General features: G+C 44.5%; 1 protein-coding gene across 10 annotated transcripts in view; it reads right to left on the reverse strand.

Moving 5' to 3' along the window:
• Positions 1–15,846: 15,846 nt before the first annotated feature.
• Positions 15,847–20,864, reverse strand: part of ZNF713 (zinc finger protein 713) — a 48,701-nt gene continuing 43,683 nt past the window's right edge. For all 10 annotated transcript variants that reach the window (XM_063668373.1, XM_063668377.1, XM_054495601.2 and 7 more), the window contains one exon: positions 15,847–18,403. In XM_063668373.1, the coding sequence (XP_063524443.1) occupies positions 17,379–18,403 (1,025 nt within the window). In that variant the 3' untranslated portion in view covers positions 15,847–17,378. The remainder of the gene's footprint in view (positions 18,404–20,864) is intronic.

The following is a 20,864-nucleotide window of genomic DNA, read 5'->3' on the forward strand; positions in this document are numbered from 1 at the left end:
GCCTCCCGAGTATCTCGGACCACAGGCGCGCCACCATGCCTGGCCAGTATTTGCATTTTTTGTAGATAGGGGCTCGCTATGTTCTCCAGGATGGTCTCTAACTCCTGAGCTCAAGTGATCTGCCTGTCTTGGCCTCCCGAAGTGCTGGGATTACAGGCGTGAGCCACCCTGCCCAGCCAGTGCAGAGAAATTTCTACCTTACCTTCCTTTCCTGCCTCCTTTCTCCTTTCCATCCTTTAAATTATTGTCTCTCCTCTCTTCTGTATTGTATTCTGTAATTATTTCATTCTGGAAATCTTTAATTTTTTTTTTTTTTTTTGACGGATTCTTGCTCCGTCGCCCAGGCTGGAGTGCAGTGGCGAAATCTCAGCTCACTGCAAGCTCCCCCTCCCGGGTTCACGCTATTCTCCTGCCTCAACCTCCTGAGTAGCTGGGACTACAGGCATCCGCCACCACGCCCGGCTAATTTTTTGTATTTTTAGTAGAGACGGGGTTTCACCGTGTTGGCCAGGATGGTCTCAATCTCCTGACCTCGTGATCCGCCCACCTCGGCCTCCCAAAGGATTTCAGGGGTGAGCCACTGCGCCTGGCCTAAAAATTTATTACTTTTTTTTTTTGAGTAGCTGGGATTACAGGTGTGGGTCACCATGCCCAGCTAATTTTTGCATTTTTAGTAGAAATGGGATTTTACCATGTTGGCCAGGCTGGTGTCGAACTCCTGGCCTTAAGCAGTCCACCTGCCTCGGCCTCGGACTCCCAAAGTGCTGGGATTACAGGCAGGAGCCACTGCGCCCGGCTGTTTATTTAATTTTCTATGGATGGTGTCTTTGAATGAAAAATTTTGTTCCCTTTTGTATTAAAATGTTTAGCTTTACTTTGGGAGGCTGAGGTGAATGGATTGCTTGAGCCCAGGAGTTCCATACCAACCTGGGCAACATGGTGAAACATAAAAAAATATATAAAAATTAGGCTGGGCATGCTGGCTCACGTCTGTAATCCCAGCACTTTAGGAGGCTGAGATGGGTGGATCACCGGAGGACAGGAGTTCAAGACCAGCCCTGTCTCTACTAAAAAAAAAAAAATGCAAAAATTAGCTGGGTGCACTGGTGTGCACCTGTAGTCCCACCTACTAGGGAGACTGAGGCAGGAGAATCGCTTGAACCAGGAGGCAGAGGTTGTAGTGAGCCAAGATCGCACCACTGCACTCCAGCCTGGGTGACACAGTAAGACTCCATTTTAACCACACACACAAAAAATTATCCAGCGTTGGTGGTGGCACATGCCTGTAATTCCAGCTACTCAGGAGGCTGAGGTAGGAGGATCGCTTGAGCCCAGAAGGTTGAGGCTGTAGTGAGCCATGCTCATGCCACTGCACTCCAGACTGGGTGACAGAGTGAGACTCTGTCTCAAAAAATACAAGAAGTTTTGCTTTCACATTTCTCCTAGCTGAAATGTTAGAATTATGTAATGTCGGTGTTCATCTAATTATCTGATCCCGAATATAAAAGTATCGCACACGGACCCAAGAAATATCCATCTTTCTTACCATACTGGGAGGTTGAGATCTATCTGGAAACATTTTGGTACTCATTGGCAGATATTATTATTATTATTATTTTTTTTTTTTTTTTGAGTCTCATGCTGTCACCCAGGCTGGAGTGCAGTGGTGCCATCCTGGCTCACCCCAACCTCCGCCTTATGGGTTCAAGCAATTCTCCTGTCTCAGCCTGCCGAGTAGCTGGAATTACAGGGGCCTGCCACCACATCTGGCTAATTTTTGTATTTTTAGTAGAGATGGGGTTTTACCATGTTGGCCAGGCTGGTATCGAACTGACCTCAGGTGATCTGCCTGCCTCGGCCTCCCAAAGTGTTGGGATTACAGGTGAGAGCCACTGTGCCCGGCCTATTATTATTATTGTTATTATTATTATTATTATTATTTTTGAGAGTTTTGCTCTTGTCACCCAGGCTGGAGTGCAATGGCGCGATCTTGGCTCACTGCAACCTCCGCCTCCCGGGTTCAAGTGATTCTCCTGCCTCAGCCTCCCGAGTAGCTGGGATTACAGGCATGGGCCACCAAGCCTGCCTAATTTTGTATTTTTAGTAGAGATGGGGTTTCTCCATGTTGGTCAGGCTGGTCTGGAACTCCTGACCTCAGGTGATCCGCCCACCTCGGCTTCCCAAACTGCTGGGATTACAGGCGTGAGCCACCACACCTGGCCTATTATTGAGATGGAGTTTTTGCTTTGTTGCCGAGGCTGGAGTGCAATGGCACGATCTCAGCTCACTGCAACCTCCGCCTCCCGGGTTCAAGCCATTCTCCTGCCTCAGGCTCCCGAGTAGCTGGGATTACAGGCGCGCACCACCATGGCCAGCTAATTTTTGTATTTTTAATAGCCACGAGGTTTCATCATGTACGCCAGGCTTGTCTCAAACCCCTGACCTTGTGATCCACGTGCCTCAGCCTCACGAAGTACTGGGATTACAGGTGTAAGCCACCATGCTCGGCCCACTCTGGGCTAATTAAAAAAATTTTTTTGTAGAGATGAGGTCTTTCAATGTTGCCCAGGCTGGTCTTGAACCAGACCTGCGCTCAAATGATCCTCTTGCCTCGGCTTCCCAAGTGTTGTGATTGCAGGCATGAGCTACTGCACTCAGCTTCTTTATAGCTTTAATAAAATTGATCTAGGATCTAATCAAGAATGACGCATTACATTTAGTTGTCATCCTTCAGTCTCCTTGACTCTAGAGCAATCCCTCTGCCTCCTTTTTTTCTTTCATGACACTGACATTTAAAGAGTCCTGGCCAATTGTTTTGCCAGCTGTCTGTCAATTTGGCTTTGATAGTCTCCTCATGGTTGAAATCAGGTTGATATCCTTGGCAGGAATATTACATGTGATGTGTCTTTTTTTTTTTTTTTTTTTTTTTTTTTGAGACAGAGTCTCACTCTGTGCCCAGGCTAGAGTGCGGTGGTGCAATCATGGCTCACTGAAGCCTCGACCTCCTGGGCTCAAGTGATCCTCCCACTTCAGCCTCCCAAGTAGCTGGGACCACAGGTGTGTGCCACCATGCCTGGCTATTTCTTTTTTTATTTTTCTTTTGTAGAGATTGGGTCTGGCTATGTTGATCAGGCTGGTTTCAAACACCCGGCTTCAAGCGATTCTCCCACCTCAGCCTCCCAAAGTGCTGGGATTACATGCGTGAGTCACTGCACCCTGCCCTGTCTTTTTCAGAGCATCATATCCAGAGATACATGGCAGTGTGTCCCACTTTTGATATCAAAATTTGATATTTGGTTGACATAGTGTCTGCCAGATTTCTCCACTGTAATTCTCATTGTAATTAATAAGTAATTGCTGAGATGATTTTGAAACTGTGTGAATATCCTGTTCTTGAAACAAATTTCAGACAAAAAAATGTAGCATCCATTGATGATTGTTGCCTCAAGTAATTATTACTATGGTGGTGATAAAATGGTGGTTTTTCTTCATCCTTGTGAGAAACAAATTCGCCCATCCAAACCCAAAGAATGGACTCAGAGACCCAGAGAACAGCAAAAATGAGATTTTTAATGACGGCCTTGCAAGATCGGGTGTCTCGCAGCAGGCACACCCAGCACAGTTTCAACAAGCAATTTATCCCCTAGTGCGCAGGTCCCTCCCCCGGTTCCTCATAGGCTGAGTACTATGGGGGTCACAATCTTCCTGGACGTCGCCTATTGATTGTTAGGCAGGGACTTCAAGTATGTTCTTTGGGGTCTTTCTGCTGCATTTTATTGTTTTATTGTAGCCCACCGTGCATTGTGACTGTCTCAGGACTCTTCAAACTTTTTTTTTTTTTTGAGACAAAATCCTATTCTGTCACCCAGGCTGGAGTGCAGTGGTGCGATCTCGGCTTACTGCAGCCTCTGCCTTCCGAGTTCAAGCGATTCTCGTGCCTTAGCCTCCCAAGTAGCTGAGACTACAGGAGCCTGCCACTACACCCGGCTAATTTTTTTTTTTTTTTTTTTTTTTTTTTTTTTTTTTTTTTGTATTTTTTGCAGAGATGGCGTTTCACCATGTTAGCCAGTCTGGTCTTGAACTCCTGATCTCAGGTGATCCACCCGCCTCAGCCTTCCAAAGTGCTGGGTTTACAGATGTGAGCGACCGTGCCCAGCCTCCTCTTCAAACGTTGGACTTATAGCCCTAGTGGCTGCACTTAGCTGATAAGAAAGGGTACAATTATCTATGTTGCAAGCTAGCCTAAACCAAATTCTTAGTGGGGTGGGGAGGGAGTTGAGGGGGCCCTGACTGCTAGGTGCCTGGCCGCTGGGTGAAAGGGAAGACAGGAAAGAGGTGGGCAGTGACTCAGTACACTCTGCTTCTTTATCTGTTTCCATGTGGCATGCTTAAAACTAAGGCACTTAGAATTCAAAATAAACCATCACATATAGGTTATTTCCTACACTATTATATTTTTAGTTGGCATTCTTTTGTAAAAAAATAGCTTTCCTTTTTCCCTACATCACATTAAAAAATTTAATTGCGTTTGGGAGGCCGAGGCAGGCAGATCACTAGAGGTCAGGAGTTCGAGACCAGCCTGCCCAACATGGTGAAACCCTGTCTCTACCAAAAACACAAAAATTAGCCGGGCGTGGTGGCACGTGCCTGTAATCCCACCTACTTGGGAGGCTGAGGCAGGAGAATTGCTTGAACTGGGCAGATGGAGGTTTCGGTGAGCTGAGATCATGCCACTGCACTCCAGCTTGGTGACAGAGTGAGACTCTGTCTCAAAAAAAAAAAAGCGATATAAAATGCATATATAGGCCGGGCATGGTGGCTCAGTGCTGTAATCCCAGCACTTTGAGAGGCTGAGGCAGGTGGATCATCTGAGATCAGGAGTTCAAGACCAGTGTGGCCAACATGGTGAAACCCCATCTCTACCAAAAATACAAAAATTAGCTGGGCATGGTGGTGCGTGCCTGTAATTGTAGCTACTCAGGAGGCTGAGGCAGGAGAATCACTTGAACCCAGGAGGGAGCAGTTGCAGCGAGCTGAGATTGCATCACTGCACTCCAGCCTGGGCAACAGAGCAAGACTCCATCTCAAAATAAAAAAATGTAAATAAATAAAAAAAATGCATAAGTTTTTTCTTTCTTTCTTTCTTTCTTTTGATACAGGGTCTTGATCTGTCGCCCAGGCTAGAGTGCAGTGGCTCAAACTTGGCTCACTGCAACCTCCTCCTGGGCTCAAGGGATCCTCCCACCTCAGCCTCCTGAGTAGCTGGGACTACAAGCATGCACCCCCACGCCCAGCTAATTTTTGTATATTTTGTAGAGATGGGGTTTTGCTATGTTGCCCAGGCTGATCTCAAACTCGGGCTCAAGCAATCTACCCACCTCGGCCTCCCAAAGTGTTGGGATTACAGGCGTGAGCCACCGTGCCTGGCCCTAAAGTTCTCTCTTGCTCCTTCACAGTCAACTGATCTTCTCCAGAAGCAAACACTGGTCTAATTTCTACCACCATACATCAATATTGCCTATTCTAGAGCGTCCTATAAATGGAATCATACAGTATCTATTAAGTCTGGCTTCTTTCCCTCAATATATTGTTTCTGAGATATTCAGGCTTTTGCACTCACACCTTTTAAAAATTTAATTTTTTTGTTATCTGTATGAAGTTATGGATTTTTAAATGTAATCTTTTAGTCCTGTTATTCATTTTGAAGTTCAAATTGTTCTCAAATTCTACTAGCATATTTGGGATTAAGAAAAAAAAACATTGTTCTAAAATTGGCCGGTGGGAGACTTTTTTTTTTTTTTTTTTTGAGACGGAGTCTCGCTCTGTTGCCCAGGCTGGAGAGCAATGGCGCAATCTCAGCTCACTGCAACCTCCACCACCCGAGTTCAAGTAATTGTCCTGCCTCAGCCTTCCAAGTAGCTGGGTTACAGGTACCTGCCACCATGCCCGGCTAATTTTTGCATTTTTAGCAGAGACGGAGTTTCACCATGTTGGCCAGGCTGGTCTCGAATTCCTGACCTCAGGTGATCTGCCCACCTTGGCCTCCCAACGTGCTGGAATTATAGGCGTGAGCCACTGCACCCGGCCAGGTGGGAGCCTCTTTAAGCTGAGGGCTGCATCCTCTTCTCTTGTATCCATCAGTTTTTGTGCATTTCCTTACTTTCTGGCACAAATGTATGATCCAGGTTTCCTTCCTTCCTTCCTTCCTTCCTTCCTTCCTTCCTTCCTTCCTTCCTCCCTCCCTCCCTCCCTCCCTCTCTCCCTCCCTCTCTCCCTCCTTCCCCTCCTTCCCTCCCTCCTCCCTCCTCCCTTCCCTTCCCTTCCTTTCTTTCGAGACAGGGTCTCTGTCACCCAGGCTAGAGTGCAATGGCGTGATTTCGGCTCACTGCAACCTCTGCCTCCCGGGTTCAAGCAATTCTTCTGCCTCAACCTCCCAAGTAGCTGGGATTACAGGCGTGCACCACCATGCCCAGCTAATTTTTGTATTTTTAGTAGAGACGGGGTTTCACATGTTGGCCAGGCTGGTCTTGAACTCCTGGCCTTAAGTGATCCAACCACTTTGGCCTTTCAAAGTGTTGGAATTACAGGCGTGAGCCACCGTGCCCGGCCTAAAAGTGTCTTTTTTTTTTTTTTTTTTTTTGAGACAGGGTCTCACTCTTGTCGCCCAGGCTGGAGTGCAGTGGCACAATCTTGACTCACTGCAACCTCTACCTCCTGGGTTTAAGGGATTCTCCTGCCTCAGCCTCCTGAGTAGTTGGGACTACAGGCATCTGGCACCACATCCAGCTATTTTATTTTTATTTTTATTAGAGACGGGATTTCACCATGTTGGCCAGGCTGTTCTTGAACTCTTGGCCTCAAGTGATCCACCTACTTCGGACTCCCAAAGTTCTGGGATTACAGGCATGAGCCACTGTGCCTGGCTGGTCCAGATTTACCTATACTTTTCCTGACCAGTTATTGTATCAGAAGTTTTTCAAAGGAAAAATATCAGTGGGGAGTGGTACTTAGCAACAAAGCTCTGAGTGCTAGGTGAGCAACTTGCTACTGGGATTTTCCTGCTCGTAGGCTATTTCAGCAGATGTAGCTATCGATATATTGAAACACACACACGCACACACACACACCCCTACCTTTAAACACCAGTGGGTTTCTTTCTTTCTTTTTTGGGACAGAGTCTGTCTCTGTCGCTCAGGCTGGAGTGCACTGGCACGATCTCGGCTCGCTGCAAGCTCCGCCTCCCGGGTTCACGCCGTTCTCCTGCCTCCGCCTTCCGAGTAGCTGGGACTACAGGCGCCTGCCACCAGGCCGGCTAATTTTTTGTATTTTTTTTTAGTAGAGACGGGGTTTCACCGTGTAAGCCAGGATGGTCTCGATCTCCTGACCTCGTGATCCGCCCGTCTCGGCCTCCCAAAGTGCTGGGATTACAGGCATGAGCCACCAGTGGGTTTCTTCTTTTGCTTCACCAGTTCCGTATTTTTATCTCCTTTCTTCCACAGTTAGAACTCTGGTCCCTACCCCGACAACATCAATGATTAATGCTAAATCCTATAGTATACACTAAATGCTTTTGGAGTTGTACTAACAATATCCCGACTAAAAACAAAGTTTCTAAGTGATGCGTGAGATTATTTTTTGTGGTTCTTGGTTCTTTTTGCCCTTAAGAGTGTACAATGACAGCACTGTGTTCAACATTTATTGGTATTCTTTTTTTTTCTTCTGTGTGGTTATATCAATATTCTATACAATTAGTTTGTTTTTTTTTTGAGACGGAGTCTTGCTCTGTCTCCCAGGCTGGAGTGCAGTGGCACAATCTCGGCTCACTGCAAGCTCTGCCTCCCGGGTTTACGCCATTCTCCTGCCTCAGCCTCCCGGGTAGCTGGGACTACAGGCGCCCGCCACCACGCCCGGCTAATTTTTTTTTGTATTTTTAGTAGAGACGGAGTTTCACCGCGTTAGCCAGGATGGTCTCCATCTCCTGACCTAATGATCCGCCCGCCTCGGCCTCCCAAAGTGTTGGGATTACAGGCGTGAGCCACCGTGCCTGGCCTTCATTTTTATATGTTTGTATACAATTTTGTATTCGAGGATAGGAAAAACTCTATCCTTTTATTTTTTGAATGTGTAAATCATTAAAATGGTTCAAAAATTAAAACTTTAAGGCCGGGCGCAGTGGCTCACCCCTATAATCCCAGCCCTTTGGGAGGCCGAGGCATGCGGATCACCTGAGGCCAGGAGTTCGAGATCAGCCTGTGGCAACATGGTGAAACTCCATCCCTACTAAAAATACAAAAATTAGCTGGGCATAGTGACACACGCCTGTAATCCCACCTACTCAGGAGGCTAAGGCAGGAGAATCGCTTGAATCTGGAAGGTGGAGGTTGCAGTGAGTGGAGATGGTGCCAGTGCACTCCAGCCTGGGTGAGGGAGTGAGACTCTGTCTCGAAAAATAAAAATAAAATAAAATAAATAAAAGAAAAGAAGAAGGGAAGGGAAGGGAGGGGGGAAGGGGAGGGGAGGGGAGGGGAGAAGAAAGGACTAAAACTTTAAAAAGATACAAGCAGAGAAATTTCATTCCGTTCCCAATCTTTTTGATCTTGTTCTTGTTTCCCATACGTAACTAATTTATTAGTTTCTGGTTTGGCCTGCTTATATTTCTTTTTGCAAAGATTGTATATATTCTTTCTTACAAAAGTAACATTCTATGTAGACTGCTTTGTATTTACCCTTTTCACTTAACATATCCTGAAAGAATCGCTCCAAATCAGCTTCTGGAGTGGACTGAACATGCTGATCTTTCTTTTCAGTTGCACAGAACTTTACTATGTGAATGTACAATAGTCTTTTTTTTTTTTTTTTTTTTTGAGACAGAGTCTCACTCTGTCACTGAGCCTGGAGTGCAGTGGGGTGATCTTCGCACACTGCAATGTCTGCATCCTGGGTTCAAGTGATTCTCCTCCTCAGCCTCCCGAGCAGCTGGGATCACAGGCACTCATCACCATACCCGGCTAATTTTTGTGTTGGTAGTAGAGACAGGGTTTCATCCTGTTGGCCAGGCTGCTCTTGAACTCCTGACCTCAAATGATCCACCCGCCCTGACCTCCCAAAGTGCTGGGATTACAGGCGTGAGCCACTGCACCCAGCCTTATTCATTATTGACCTAAAAAATATATATTTTTTCTTACTAGGTACGGGCATATGTACACACACACACATATATATATATGCATATATAGATTTGTTCCTGTTTAATCAAGAAATAATAAACACTGGGGTGCTAGGTAAGCCAAGTAATCTTGGAAAAAGTTACTTCAACAAAGTAGAAAGATGGTCTAACAGTTAAAATAGTTACTTCAACAAAGTAGAAAGATGGTCTAACAGTTACTTGGCTCTAATGATTACATACAATAATAACCAAGGAGAAGCAGGATTCAACAGTGTGTTTCAAAATGATTAAGCAGCCAAATGTTCTACAATGAAAAGCTGACTACAAAAACTGCACTCTTCACGAAGAAGGAGCTGGATGGCCTTTTAATTATATAAATAAGGAATATAAAGGCTTTGGAATAATGCTAGCTAAGAAGATCATTATGTCCTGTCATAAAAATGACCAGACAATGGCTAGATGCTTTTGGGAAAGTTCAAGTCTCAAAAATTTAAAGTTTATACAAAAGGTCTTAAAATGTCTCACAACATTACAAGTGATATTTTGTTATAAAAGGAGACAAAATAAGAGTTATTTCATCGATGCAAGGTCTTATGGATGACGGACCAAGGATGAGGCATTGCTAATGCATATGCTACAATTTAGTTTGAGAGAGTATTATTATTTTGGGTCTGGTAAGATTGGCAGGCGGATCACAAGGTCGGGAGTTGGAGACCAGCCTGGCCAATATGGTGAAACCCCATCTCTATTAAAAATACAAAAAAAAAAAAAATTAGCCGGGCGTGGTGGTGCATGCCTGTAATCCCAGCCACTAGGGAGGCTGAGGCAGGAGAATTGCTTGAACCCAGGAGGCGGAGGTTGCAGTGAGCTGAGAGCATGCCACTGCACTCCAGCCTGGGAAACAGAGCAAGACTCTGTCTCAAAAAAAAAGGTTGGGCGCAGTGGCTCACGCCTGAAATCCCAGCACTTTGGGAGGCCAAGGCAGGTGGATCACCTGAGGTCAGGAGTTCGAGACCAGCCTGGCCAACGTGGCAAAACCCCGTCTCTATTAAAAATACACAAAAGTAGCTGGGCGTGGTGGTGGGCACCTGTAATCCCAGCTCCTTGGGAGGCTGAGGCAAGAGAATTGCTTGAACCTGGGAGGTAGAGGTTGCAGTGAGCTGAGATTGTGCCATTGCACTCCAGCCTGGGCAACAGAGTGAGACTCTGTCAAAAAAATAATAACATAAACCTAGAAACTTATGGAAAATTGGAACCCTGGTAAAGTGTTCAAATAAGGATAAGAAAAAAATTAAATCCACGCAGTTAACATTTTTATAACTGGTTTTGGTATAATGACTGTGACATCTGGGTGTATCTTTTCTGTTTCTTGAAGTGTTTAAAGCATTTAATACAACCTGACAGTTTAGGTTTGGATATAATGAAACATTAAGATCTGTTTACATCTGAAGTTAATGTTTAAAAGAGTAGGCATATCTAATTTTAGAAATTCTTAATTTTTTATTTATTAGTTGCAAATGTCCAAATAAGTAGAGGAATGCTGACTGTTTAAAGAACGTCAATTGTTTTCTTAAATAAATACAGAGTTAGGTGTCGTACCTCATGCCTGTAATCCCAGCACTTTGGGAGGCTGAGGCAGGAGGATCACTTGAGCCTAGGAGTTCGAGACCAGCTTGGGCATGAGACTGTCTCTTAAAAAAAAAAAAAAAAAAAAGGGCTGGGCACGGTGGCTCATGCCTGTAATCCCAGCACTTTGGGAGGCTGAGATGGGCGGATCATGAGGTCAGGAGATCGAGACCATCCTGGCTAACATGGTGAAACCCTGTCTCTACTAAAAATACAAAAAATTAGCCAGGCGTGGTGGTGGGTGCCTGTAGTCCCAGCTACTCAGGAGGCTGAGGCAAGAGAATTGCTTGAACCTGGGAGGTAGAAGTTGCAGCGAGCCGAGATTGTGCCACTGCACTCCAGCCTGGGCGACAGAGTGAGACTCCGTCTAAAAAAAAAATACACTGAACATTAATCAAAATACAAATTCTAATGAGTATTTGTATTAGTCTGTTTTCTCACTGCTATAAAGAAATACCTGAGATTGGGTAATTTATAAAGGAAAGAGGTTTGACTCACAGTTACACACGGCTGGGGAGGCCTTGGGAAACTTACAATCATGGCAAAAGGGGAAGCAGGCATGTCTTACATGGTGGCAGGCAAGACAGAGTGTGAGTGAGCGAAGCGGGAGAAGTCCCTTATAAAACCATCAGATCTCATGAGAACTCACTCTTATCACAAGAACAGCATGGGGGAAAATGCCCCCATGATTCAATCACCTCCCATTAGGTTTCTCCCTTGACATATGGGGATTACAATTTGAGATGATATTTGGGTGGGGACACAAAGCCAAATCATATCAGTATTTTTCTCCATGCTAACAAGCTCTTTGGACATAAAAGAACCAATGAACAGGACGATTCTTTACTAATCCTTTGAGGTTATGAGAAATAGTCACACAGATTTTGGTGCTGAGCAGCAATCTTTCCTTTTATTAAAATTCATATATTTACTAAATGTTTTCAGAGTGTTATAATAGACTGTTCCACGCACCGTTTGTATCTACTGGATTAGGAGTCAAAGGACTGATGTTATAGTGACATTTCCCGAGTAGCTGGGACTACAGGTGCGCACCACCATGCCCGGCTAATTTTTGTATTTTTAGTAGAGACGGAGTTTCACCATGTTGGCAAGGCTGGTCTCGAACTCCTCACCTCATGATCTGCCCGCCTCAGCCTCCCAAAGTGCTGGGATTACAGGCATGAGCCACTGCGCCCAGCCACAAAATTAAGCTTTGATCAAAGATTTTACCAAGTGTAATTAACCATTACTTTTAAAAAGTACATACTTGGCTGGGTGCGGTGGCTCACGCCTATAATCCCAGCATTTTGGGAGGCCGAGGGCAGGCAGATCACGAGGTCAGGAGTTTCAGACCAGCCTGGCCAACATAGTGAAACCCCCCCTCTACTAAAAATACAAAAAATTAGCCGGGCGTGATGGCAGGCGCCTGTAATCCCAGGAGGTTGAAGCAGGGGAATAGCTTGAACCCAGGAGGCGGAGATTGCAATGAGCCAAGATAGTGCCATTGCATTCCAGCTCAGGCGACTGTGCGAGACTCCATCTCAAAAAACAAGCAAAAAAAAAGTACATACCTCTGCTGTCTGAGACGTCACTTTCACTCACTCTCTCCCCTCCTGAAATCTGAGCGCCCTATATCCTGCCTCATTATGGCAAATGAATGTTAAATGTGGCTTTTTTTGGGCGAGGATGCTTCCAGAATTGATTTGCCCTGAAAATGCATCGCCACTGCACAGATGTTTGGACAAAATACTATTAGAAATCCTCCCTGATTACAGTAACTCAAGGTTTTATTAACTATTTCATACCTACTGTTGCATGGGACAAAAATGCTTTTGAAAAGTTTAATTTCTACAATGAAATGAGGTTTTTTTTTGGGTTTTAGTGTTTTTGTTTTTTAAAGTCTTTAAATCATTTCAGCTTTGACTCAGGGCCTATAAAATCTAGTCCTTTCTCGGGGAGAAGAAATCAGGGAAGTCTTAAGCCAGGCTTAAGTTAGAAGAAAGATGAGAAAGCAAGTGGGCTGCACTCCTACCTTAACCTTATGGTTTCTTCAGCCATGCCTGAGAAGACATAGGAAACCTGAAAACCAAGAAACTGAAGTGTCCCTATGCTTGCAGCTATTCATGGTTTATGACCGTTTACATTTTGAATGCTTTAAAACATCAAACGTGGGGCCGGGCACGATGGCTCATGCCTGTAATCTCAACTCTTTGGGAGGCTGAGGCAGGTGGATCCCCTGAGGTTAGGTGTTCGAGACCAGTCTGACCAATATAGTGAAACCCTGTCTCTACTATAAATACAAAAATTAGCCAGGCGTGGTGGCGTGCACCTGTAATCCCAGATACTCGGGAGACTGAGACAAGAGAATTACTTGAACCTGGGAGGCGGAGGTTGCAGTGAGCCAAGATCAAGCCACTGCACCTCAGCCTGGGTGACAGAGCGAGACTCCGTCTCAAAACAACAACAACAACAACAAAAAAACAGAAAAAAACATCAAATGTGACTTCTGTCAAACAAGGCAGCAATCATAAAAATCAAATGAAATCACCTTAAATTCTGATATATTATACTTTGGATATTTGTCCCTTCCAATCTCAGGTTGAAATGTGATCCCCAATGTTGGAGGTGGCGCCTGGTGGGAGGTGTTTGGGCCATGGGGGTGGATCCCTCATGAATGGCTTGGTGTCCTCCTGTGTTATTGAATGAGTTCTTGTAGGGAAAAGAAAGAGAGATCAGACTTACTGTGTCTATGTAGAAAGGGAAGACATAAGAGACTCCATTTTGAAAAAGACCTGTACTTTGAATAATTGCTTTGCTGAGATGTTGTTAATTTGTAGCTTTGCCCCAGCCACTTTGACCCAACCACTTTGATCCAATCTGGAGCTCAAAAAAACGTGTTGTATGAAATCAAGGTTTAAGGGATCTAGGGCTGTGCAGGACGTGCCTTGTTAACAAAATGTTTACAAGCAGTATACTTGGTAAAAGTCATCACCATTCTCTAGTCTCAATAAACCAGGGGCACAATGCACTGCGGAAAGCCACAGGGACCACTGCCCTTGAAAGTGGGGTATTGTCCAAGGTTTCTCCCCATGTAATAGTCTGAAATATGGCCTCATGGGATGAGAAAGACCTGACCATCCCCCAGCCCGACACCCGTAAAGGGTCTGTGCTGAGGTGGACTAGTAAAAGAGGAAAGCCTCTTGCAGCTGAGATAGACGAAGGCCACTTTCTCCTACCTGCCCCTGGGAACTGAATGTCTTGGTATAAAACCCGATTGTACATTTGTTCAATTCTGAGATAGGAGAAAAACCGCCCTATGGTGGGAGGCGAGACATGTTTGCAGCAATGCTGCCTTGTTATTTACTCCACTGAGATGTTTGGGTGGAGAGAAACATAAATCTGGCCTACATGCACGTCCAGTCGTAGTACCTTCCCTTGAACTTAATTATGATGTAGATTCTATTGCTCACGTTTTTCTCCTTATTATCACCATGCCCTCCTACATTCCTTTTTGCTGAAATAATGAAGATAATAATCAATAAAAACTGAGGGAACTCAGAGACCGGTGCTGGTGCAGGTCCTTGGTATGCTGAGCGCTGGTCCCCTGGACCCACTGTTGTTTCTCTATACTTTGTCTCTGTGTTTTATTTCTTTTCTCAGTCTCTTGTCTCACCCGACTAGAAATACCCACAGGTGTGGAGGGGCAGGCCACCCCTTCAAGTTCTCACTCTGGTAGTTCATGTGAGAGCTGAGTGTTTAAGAGGTTGCAACCTCCCCCATCTCTCTTGACCCCTCTCTTGTCATGTAATATGCTGGCTCCCACTGACCTTCTGCCATAATTGGAAGCGTTCTGAGGCCATCAACAGAAGCAGACACCAGCACCATATTTCCTGCACAGCCTGCAGAACTATGAGCCAAATAAAGCTTCTTTTCTTTATAAACTACCCAGTTTCAGGTATTCCTTTATAGCAATGCAAACAAACTAACATGAATTCTCTTTGGAAAAAAGTGTTACAGATATATATTTCTTTTTTCTTTTTCTTTTTCTTTTTTTTTTTTTTGAGATGGAGTCTCACTCTATTGCCCGGGTTGGAGTGCAGTGGCGCAATCTCGCTTCACTGCAACCTCCGCCTCCCAGGTCCAAGCAATTCTTCTGCCTCAGCCTCCTGAGTAGCTGGGGTTACAGGTGCACACCATCATGCCCAGCTAATTTTTGTATTTTTAGTAGAGATGCAGTTTTACCATGTTGGCCAGGCTGGTGAACTCCTAACCTCAAGTGATCCACCTGCCTTGCCCTCCCAAAGTGCTGGGATTACAGACGTGAGCCACCGCGCCCAGCCCAGATATATATTTCAATAAATAAAATAAAAGATTAAGCCAATTAGACTACTTCTTCAGGTGTTTATATAAGCCACTGCAGCTCTCCCAATTCCCACCGTCAACATGGCACCAGGGCTCACCCGCAGGTACAGTTCCTCAGTTCTCCATCTTCCACAGTGATACAGGGTGGCACGGGAATTCTTAGCCTCTGGTCAGTATTTTACAAAAACCCAAAACTTCTATTCTACAAATACAGCAGAAATAATTTTAACTGAAAAAAAATCTAGACTTGCCACAGGGAAATTTAAAGCTAAAACAAAATAGAAAAGCAGACTTCTCTGAATCAATATTTCAAAGTTCATCAATAGGACCCTCAAGTCTTCTTCAAGGCTCTTCTCAAAGTGATCCTAGGAATCATTTGATGAAAATAATGTCAAGATTGCAAAAAGAATCATCACAGGATATTGCCACAAACTATCACACTGTTTCTCAAACAACGGCACACAAGATTTTGGGTGGTACATCAATGAATATTTTTAATTTCAAGGTTATGTATCTATTTTGATGAAGAGTAGAATAAATTTAATTAGCATATAAAACTAGCATATAACTTATTAGTTTTATATGCTAAATAGTATTTCCTAGGAGAAGGCTAAAAATCTTGCATCCCTTTATAAAGAATATTAAGTAAATACTAGATATGGTAAAAACTGTAAAGAAAGCATACAAATAACTGATGTTCGTGAAATATTGCTCTTTTATGTTTATTTCAAGTTAATGTGACTGGCTGCACTACAGCATTGCCTTTATTTTTAAATTTGACTTTTTTTTTTTTGAGACAGTCTCACTCTGTTGCCCAGGCTGGAGTACAGTGGCATGATCTTGGCTCACTGCAACCTCCGCCTACCGGGTTCAAGCAATTCTTCTGCCTCAGCCTCCCAAGCTGCTGGGACTACAGGCGTGCACCACCACACCCAGCTAATTTTTGTATTTTTAGTACAGATGGGGTTTTACCATGTTGGCCAGACTGGTCTCAAACTCCTGACCTCAGGTGATCACCCCACCTCGGCCTCCCAAAGTGCTGGGATTATAGGCGTGAACCACCGCCCCCAGCCAGCATTGTCTTTAATTAATCAAAATTTCTGATTTAAGTTTTATACCATAAACTGCCAGGTGCAGTCGCTCACGCCTATAATCCCAGCACTTTGGGAGGCCAAGGTGGGCGGATCACAAGGTCAGGAGTTTGAGACCAGCCTGGTCAATATGGTGAAACCCTGTCTCTACTAAAAAATACAAAAAAAAGTTAGCCGGGCGTGGTGGTATGCACCTGTAGTCCCAGCTACTCGGGAGGCTGAAGCAGAAGAATCGCTGGAACCCGGGAGGTGGAGGTTGCAGCGAGCCGAGATCGCGCCATTGCACTCCAGCCTGGGTGACAGAGCGAGACTCTGCCTCTAAAAAAAAAAAAAAAAAGTTTTATACCATAAAACTTACAGATGAGTAATTACAAGTTGTTGCCTATAGGCTTTCTTTTCTTTCTTTTTTTTTTTTTTGAGACAGAGTCTTGCTCTGTTGCCCAGGCTGGAGTGCAGTGGCATGATCTCAGCTCACTGCAACCTCCACCTCCCATGTTCAAGTCATTCTCATGCCTCAGTCTCCAGAGTAGTTGGGATTGCAGGTGTGCACCACCATGCCTGGATAAGGATTTCTGATTTTTAAAAAAGTTTTATATCAGATTTGGAACATGACTCCAAATATAATCTCATTTGTAAAATAAATTATTTTTTCTTTTTATAATCCCTCCTGCTAGTTTAAAGTCTAAATTAATTTGGTTTCTACGCATTGAAAGTTTATGGCCGGGTGCAGTGGCTCACGCCTGTAATCCCAGCACTTTGGGAGGCCGAGGTGGGTGGATCACCTGAGGTTAGGAGTTCGAGACCAGCCTGGCCAACATGGTGAAACCCCGTCTTTACTAAAAATACAAAAAATTAGCTGGGCATGGTGGTGCGTACCTGTGGTCCCAGCTACTCAAGGAGGCTGAGGCAGGAGAATCGCTTGAACCCAGGAGGCAGAGGTTGCAGTGAGCCAAGACTGCACCACTGTACTTCAGCCTGGGTGACAGAGTGAGACTCAGTCTCAAAAAAAAAAAAAAAAGTTTATGTATAAAGCTTTCTCTCCACTATGAATAATTTGATATTGAATGGGATAAAAAGGTCTGACCAAAAAATCTCCTACATTTATATATTTATCTGATATCCCCCACCATGAGTTATGTGCTGCTAAGTGAAGGACTGTGGCGAACAGTTTGCTCACATTTATATTCACATAATTTCTCCCGAGTATGGATTTTCCTATGTTGATTAAGGTGTGCACTCTGGCTAAAGGCTTTCCCACATTCATTACATTTATAGGGTTTCTCTCCTGTATGAGTTCTTTCATGTTGATTCAGATGTGTCCTCTGACTGAAGGCCTTGCCACAGAAACCACATTCGTAAGGTTTCTCTCCGGTATGAAGTCTATGATGTTCAGTAAGGGATGTGATGCGGCTAAAAGCTTTACCACATTGATTACATTTATAGGGCTTCTCTCCAGTATGAATCCTCAGATGCTGAGTAAAGGATGAATGCTGACGGAAGGCTTTCCCACATCCATTGCATATAAAAGGCTTTTCTCCTGTGTGGATTCTCTGATGTTGAATGAGATGTATCCTCTGGCTGAATCTTTTTCCACATTCATCACACTTATAGGGCTTCTCTCCTGTAAGCACCATCTGAGGCTGGGTAAGAGATGAGGTGTAGCTGAAGGCCTTCCCACACTCACTGGGTTTCTCTGCAGTATGAATATGATCAGTAAGAAGAATATGTTGATTGAAGATTTTTCCACACTCACTATATTTATAAGGAGTCTCTCTTACATAATTTCCCTGATAGTAAATCAAGTCTGAATTATGTTTGATGCTGTTTCCCTGTATGTCAGAATTCAGAGGTATTTTAATGGAAGGAATTCTCTGCTGCATAAGGTTTGAGTTCAGATTACAGTTTTCTGCAAATTTATTACACTCAAGGCTTCTCTCCTGTGTGATCTTTTTGTGGGTCAAAGTTACTTGTCCTAAATATCTCTTGTGGTTTTCTTGGTTAAACTCTGGATGGTAATCAAAATCCCAGAGTCCTCCTAGGATGGAGTACCAGAAGCTGTCTCCTGCGAGTCTCTCCATTATCATCTCATGGGTTTGATTTTCATCAGAAATATTCTGGCTTGTGGTTGACTTTTTGATTTCGGGTCTGTTTTCTCCATCTAAAAGAAATTCAGAACGTACAAATACTTTCCAATATTCTCGTGTTATCTATGATTTGAAAAAGAAATTGTTGCACAGCGAATTACCAAATAAAACTGACAGTAATGTGTATAAGGCATACATGGCATTGAAAGTTTTCCAATGTGGTCACGTCACAAAGGGAAAGATTATGAGAAGTCACAAGAAGCAAGGAGCAGGGGGAAATTTTTAAACATGTGCAGTAATCACAGAAAGAAGAGATCATCCAGGAGTATCCGTGCTTGAAAGCAGATGGACAGGAGAATAAGACGTATCAGGGAAGTTTCTGATCAGTGGTGGGAGACAGAGGAACGACTAATTAGAGAAGGCTGGTCTGAGGCCAGGCCTTTATAAATCTCATATGCCAATGACTTGATTGTAATGCCAGCTACTTGTTCATTTAAAAAGTATTTCTTCCTATTTTTATCTTGTTTAAAATGATAAAACTAATACTTGCTGACAGAAACATATTCAAATAATGTAAGAACATGTAAAGAAAGAATCCCACCCATTAAAGGAAATCCTTGTTAATCGTCTGGAGCCTGTCTTGTCAGATTTTCCCTATGTGCACACAGGTATATATGAAAAACATATTTTGGACAAGCATGACTTATGGATTATGATTTTTAAATTTCATTTTAGTCTCCCACAACTTCTTTAAACTTTACTTAGTGGAGGTATTCTTCCTCTGCTTCTAGATGAAGACTTGAACAGGTCCCATGGCTTCCCTCCGCCTTTTTTTTTTTTGAGATGGAGTCTCACTCTATCACTCTATCGCCCAGGCTGGAGTGTAGTGGTGTGATGTTGGCTCACAGCAACCTCCACCTCCCGGGTTCAAGCAACTCTCCTACCTCAGCCTCCCGAAGAGCTGGGATTACAGGTATGCACCATCACACCCAGCTAGTTTTTGTATTTTTAGTAGAGACGGGGTTTCACCATGTTGGCCAGGCTGATCTCAAACTCCTGACCTCAGGTGATCTGATTGCCTCAGCCTCCCAAAGTGCTGAGATTATAGGCATGAGCCACCATGCCGGGCCTCTTAATTCTTATTTTTTGAGAAAGTGTCTCCCTCTGTCATCTAGGCTGGATGTAGTGGCATGATCATAGCTCCCTGCAGCCACCTCCTCAGCTCAAGCAATCCTCCCACCTCAGCTTCCCAAGTAGCTAGGACTGCAGGTGTGTGCCACCATGCCTGACTAATATTTTGATTTTTTTTTTAGAGACAGGGTCTCACTATGTTTCCCAGGCTGGTCTGGAACTCTTGGCCTGAAGCAATCCTCCTGCCTTGGCTTCCCAAAGTTCTGGGATTACAGGTGTGAGCCACTGCTGCCAGCCTCCCCTTAATTCTTAGGTAACAGATGTTCCTACTGTTACATTGTCACAAACACAGTATCTACTCAATAATTAAAATGCTCAGTCCTGGGTAATAGTCAAAACCCCAAAAGTAATTCCTTTCCCTTTCCCTGGATGGGTTACAGAAAGGGTCATGTTCCATCTTTCTCCCTGCTTGAGTTGCTCCCCGACTCTACCCTCTCCCAATGAGTCTCTCTGCCTCTACTCTCTTGCTTCTTTCCCCGCTTAACTACTTCTCTGCTCACCCTTGCCCTCACTCACTCACTGTAGTTTTTTTTTAATTTTAATTTTAATTTTATCTGGAGACAGAGTCTTGCTCTGTGGCCAGGCTGGAGTGCAGTGGTGTGTTCTCGGCTCCCTGCAACCTCTGTCTTCTGGGTTCAAGCGATTCTTGTGCCTCAGACTCCTGAGCAGCTGGGACCACAGGCATGCACCACTACACCTGGTTAATCTTTTGTATTTTTAGTAGAGACAGGGTTTTGCCATGTTGGTCAGGCTGGTCTCGAATTCCCGAGCTTAGGCAATCCGCCCGCCTTGGCCTCCCCAAGTGCTGGGATTACAAGCATGAGCCACCGCACCCAGCCCATTCACTGCAGTTTAGTTTCTAACAAGAGTTAGGGATTAGGGACTGTGTGGAGGGAGGAGAGAAAGGCTCATTTTTGTATGGCTGAGTGGCTTCACTCAGCTTGGCAGATGGTTAAAACGGCTTCATTTTGGAGAACTTTTACCACTTTCGGGAGGCTCTTGCTAGACACCTCCCCCTCACCCCTTGTCATTTCCATAATCTAGATAGATATATCTCTACTTTGGGCATGCATCCTACTTGACAAGATCCAAGACCACGCTGGCTGACCCACAGGAAACACTGATGATACCTTGCCCCAACAAAGCGGGGCAGTGCAGACTCATCTCAATTCAGCAGCTTCTCCTGGCTGACCCACAAAGGCCATTTAAGTCATCTCTTCCTGGTCTTGGACTTTCTGAGTGGGTCAGCTTCAGCTTTCTTAGACATGAGGTCCACGCCAGTCTTCACCTTCCAACCACAGGGAACAGACATTACAGGTGCCAGAGTGGTCCCCTTGAAGCTGG

Source organism: Pongo pygmaeus, chromosome 6, assembly GCF_028885625.2.
Source record: "Pongo pygmaeus isolate AG05252 chromosome 6, NHGRI_mPonPyg2-v2.0_pri, whole genome shotgun sequence".
In the NCBI taxonomy this organism is placed as follows: Eukaryota; Metazoa; Chordata; class Mammalia; order Primates; family Hominidae; genus Pongo; species Pongo pygmaeus.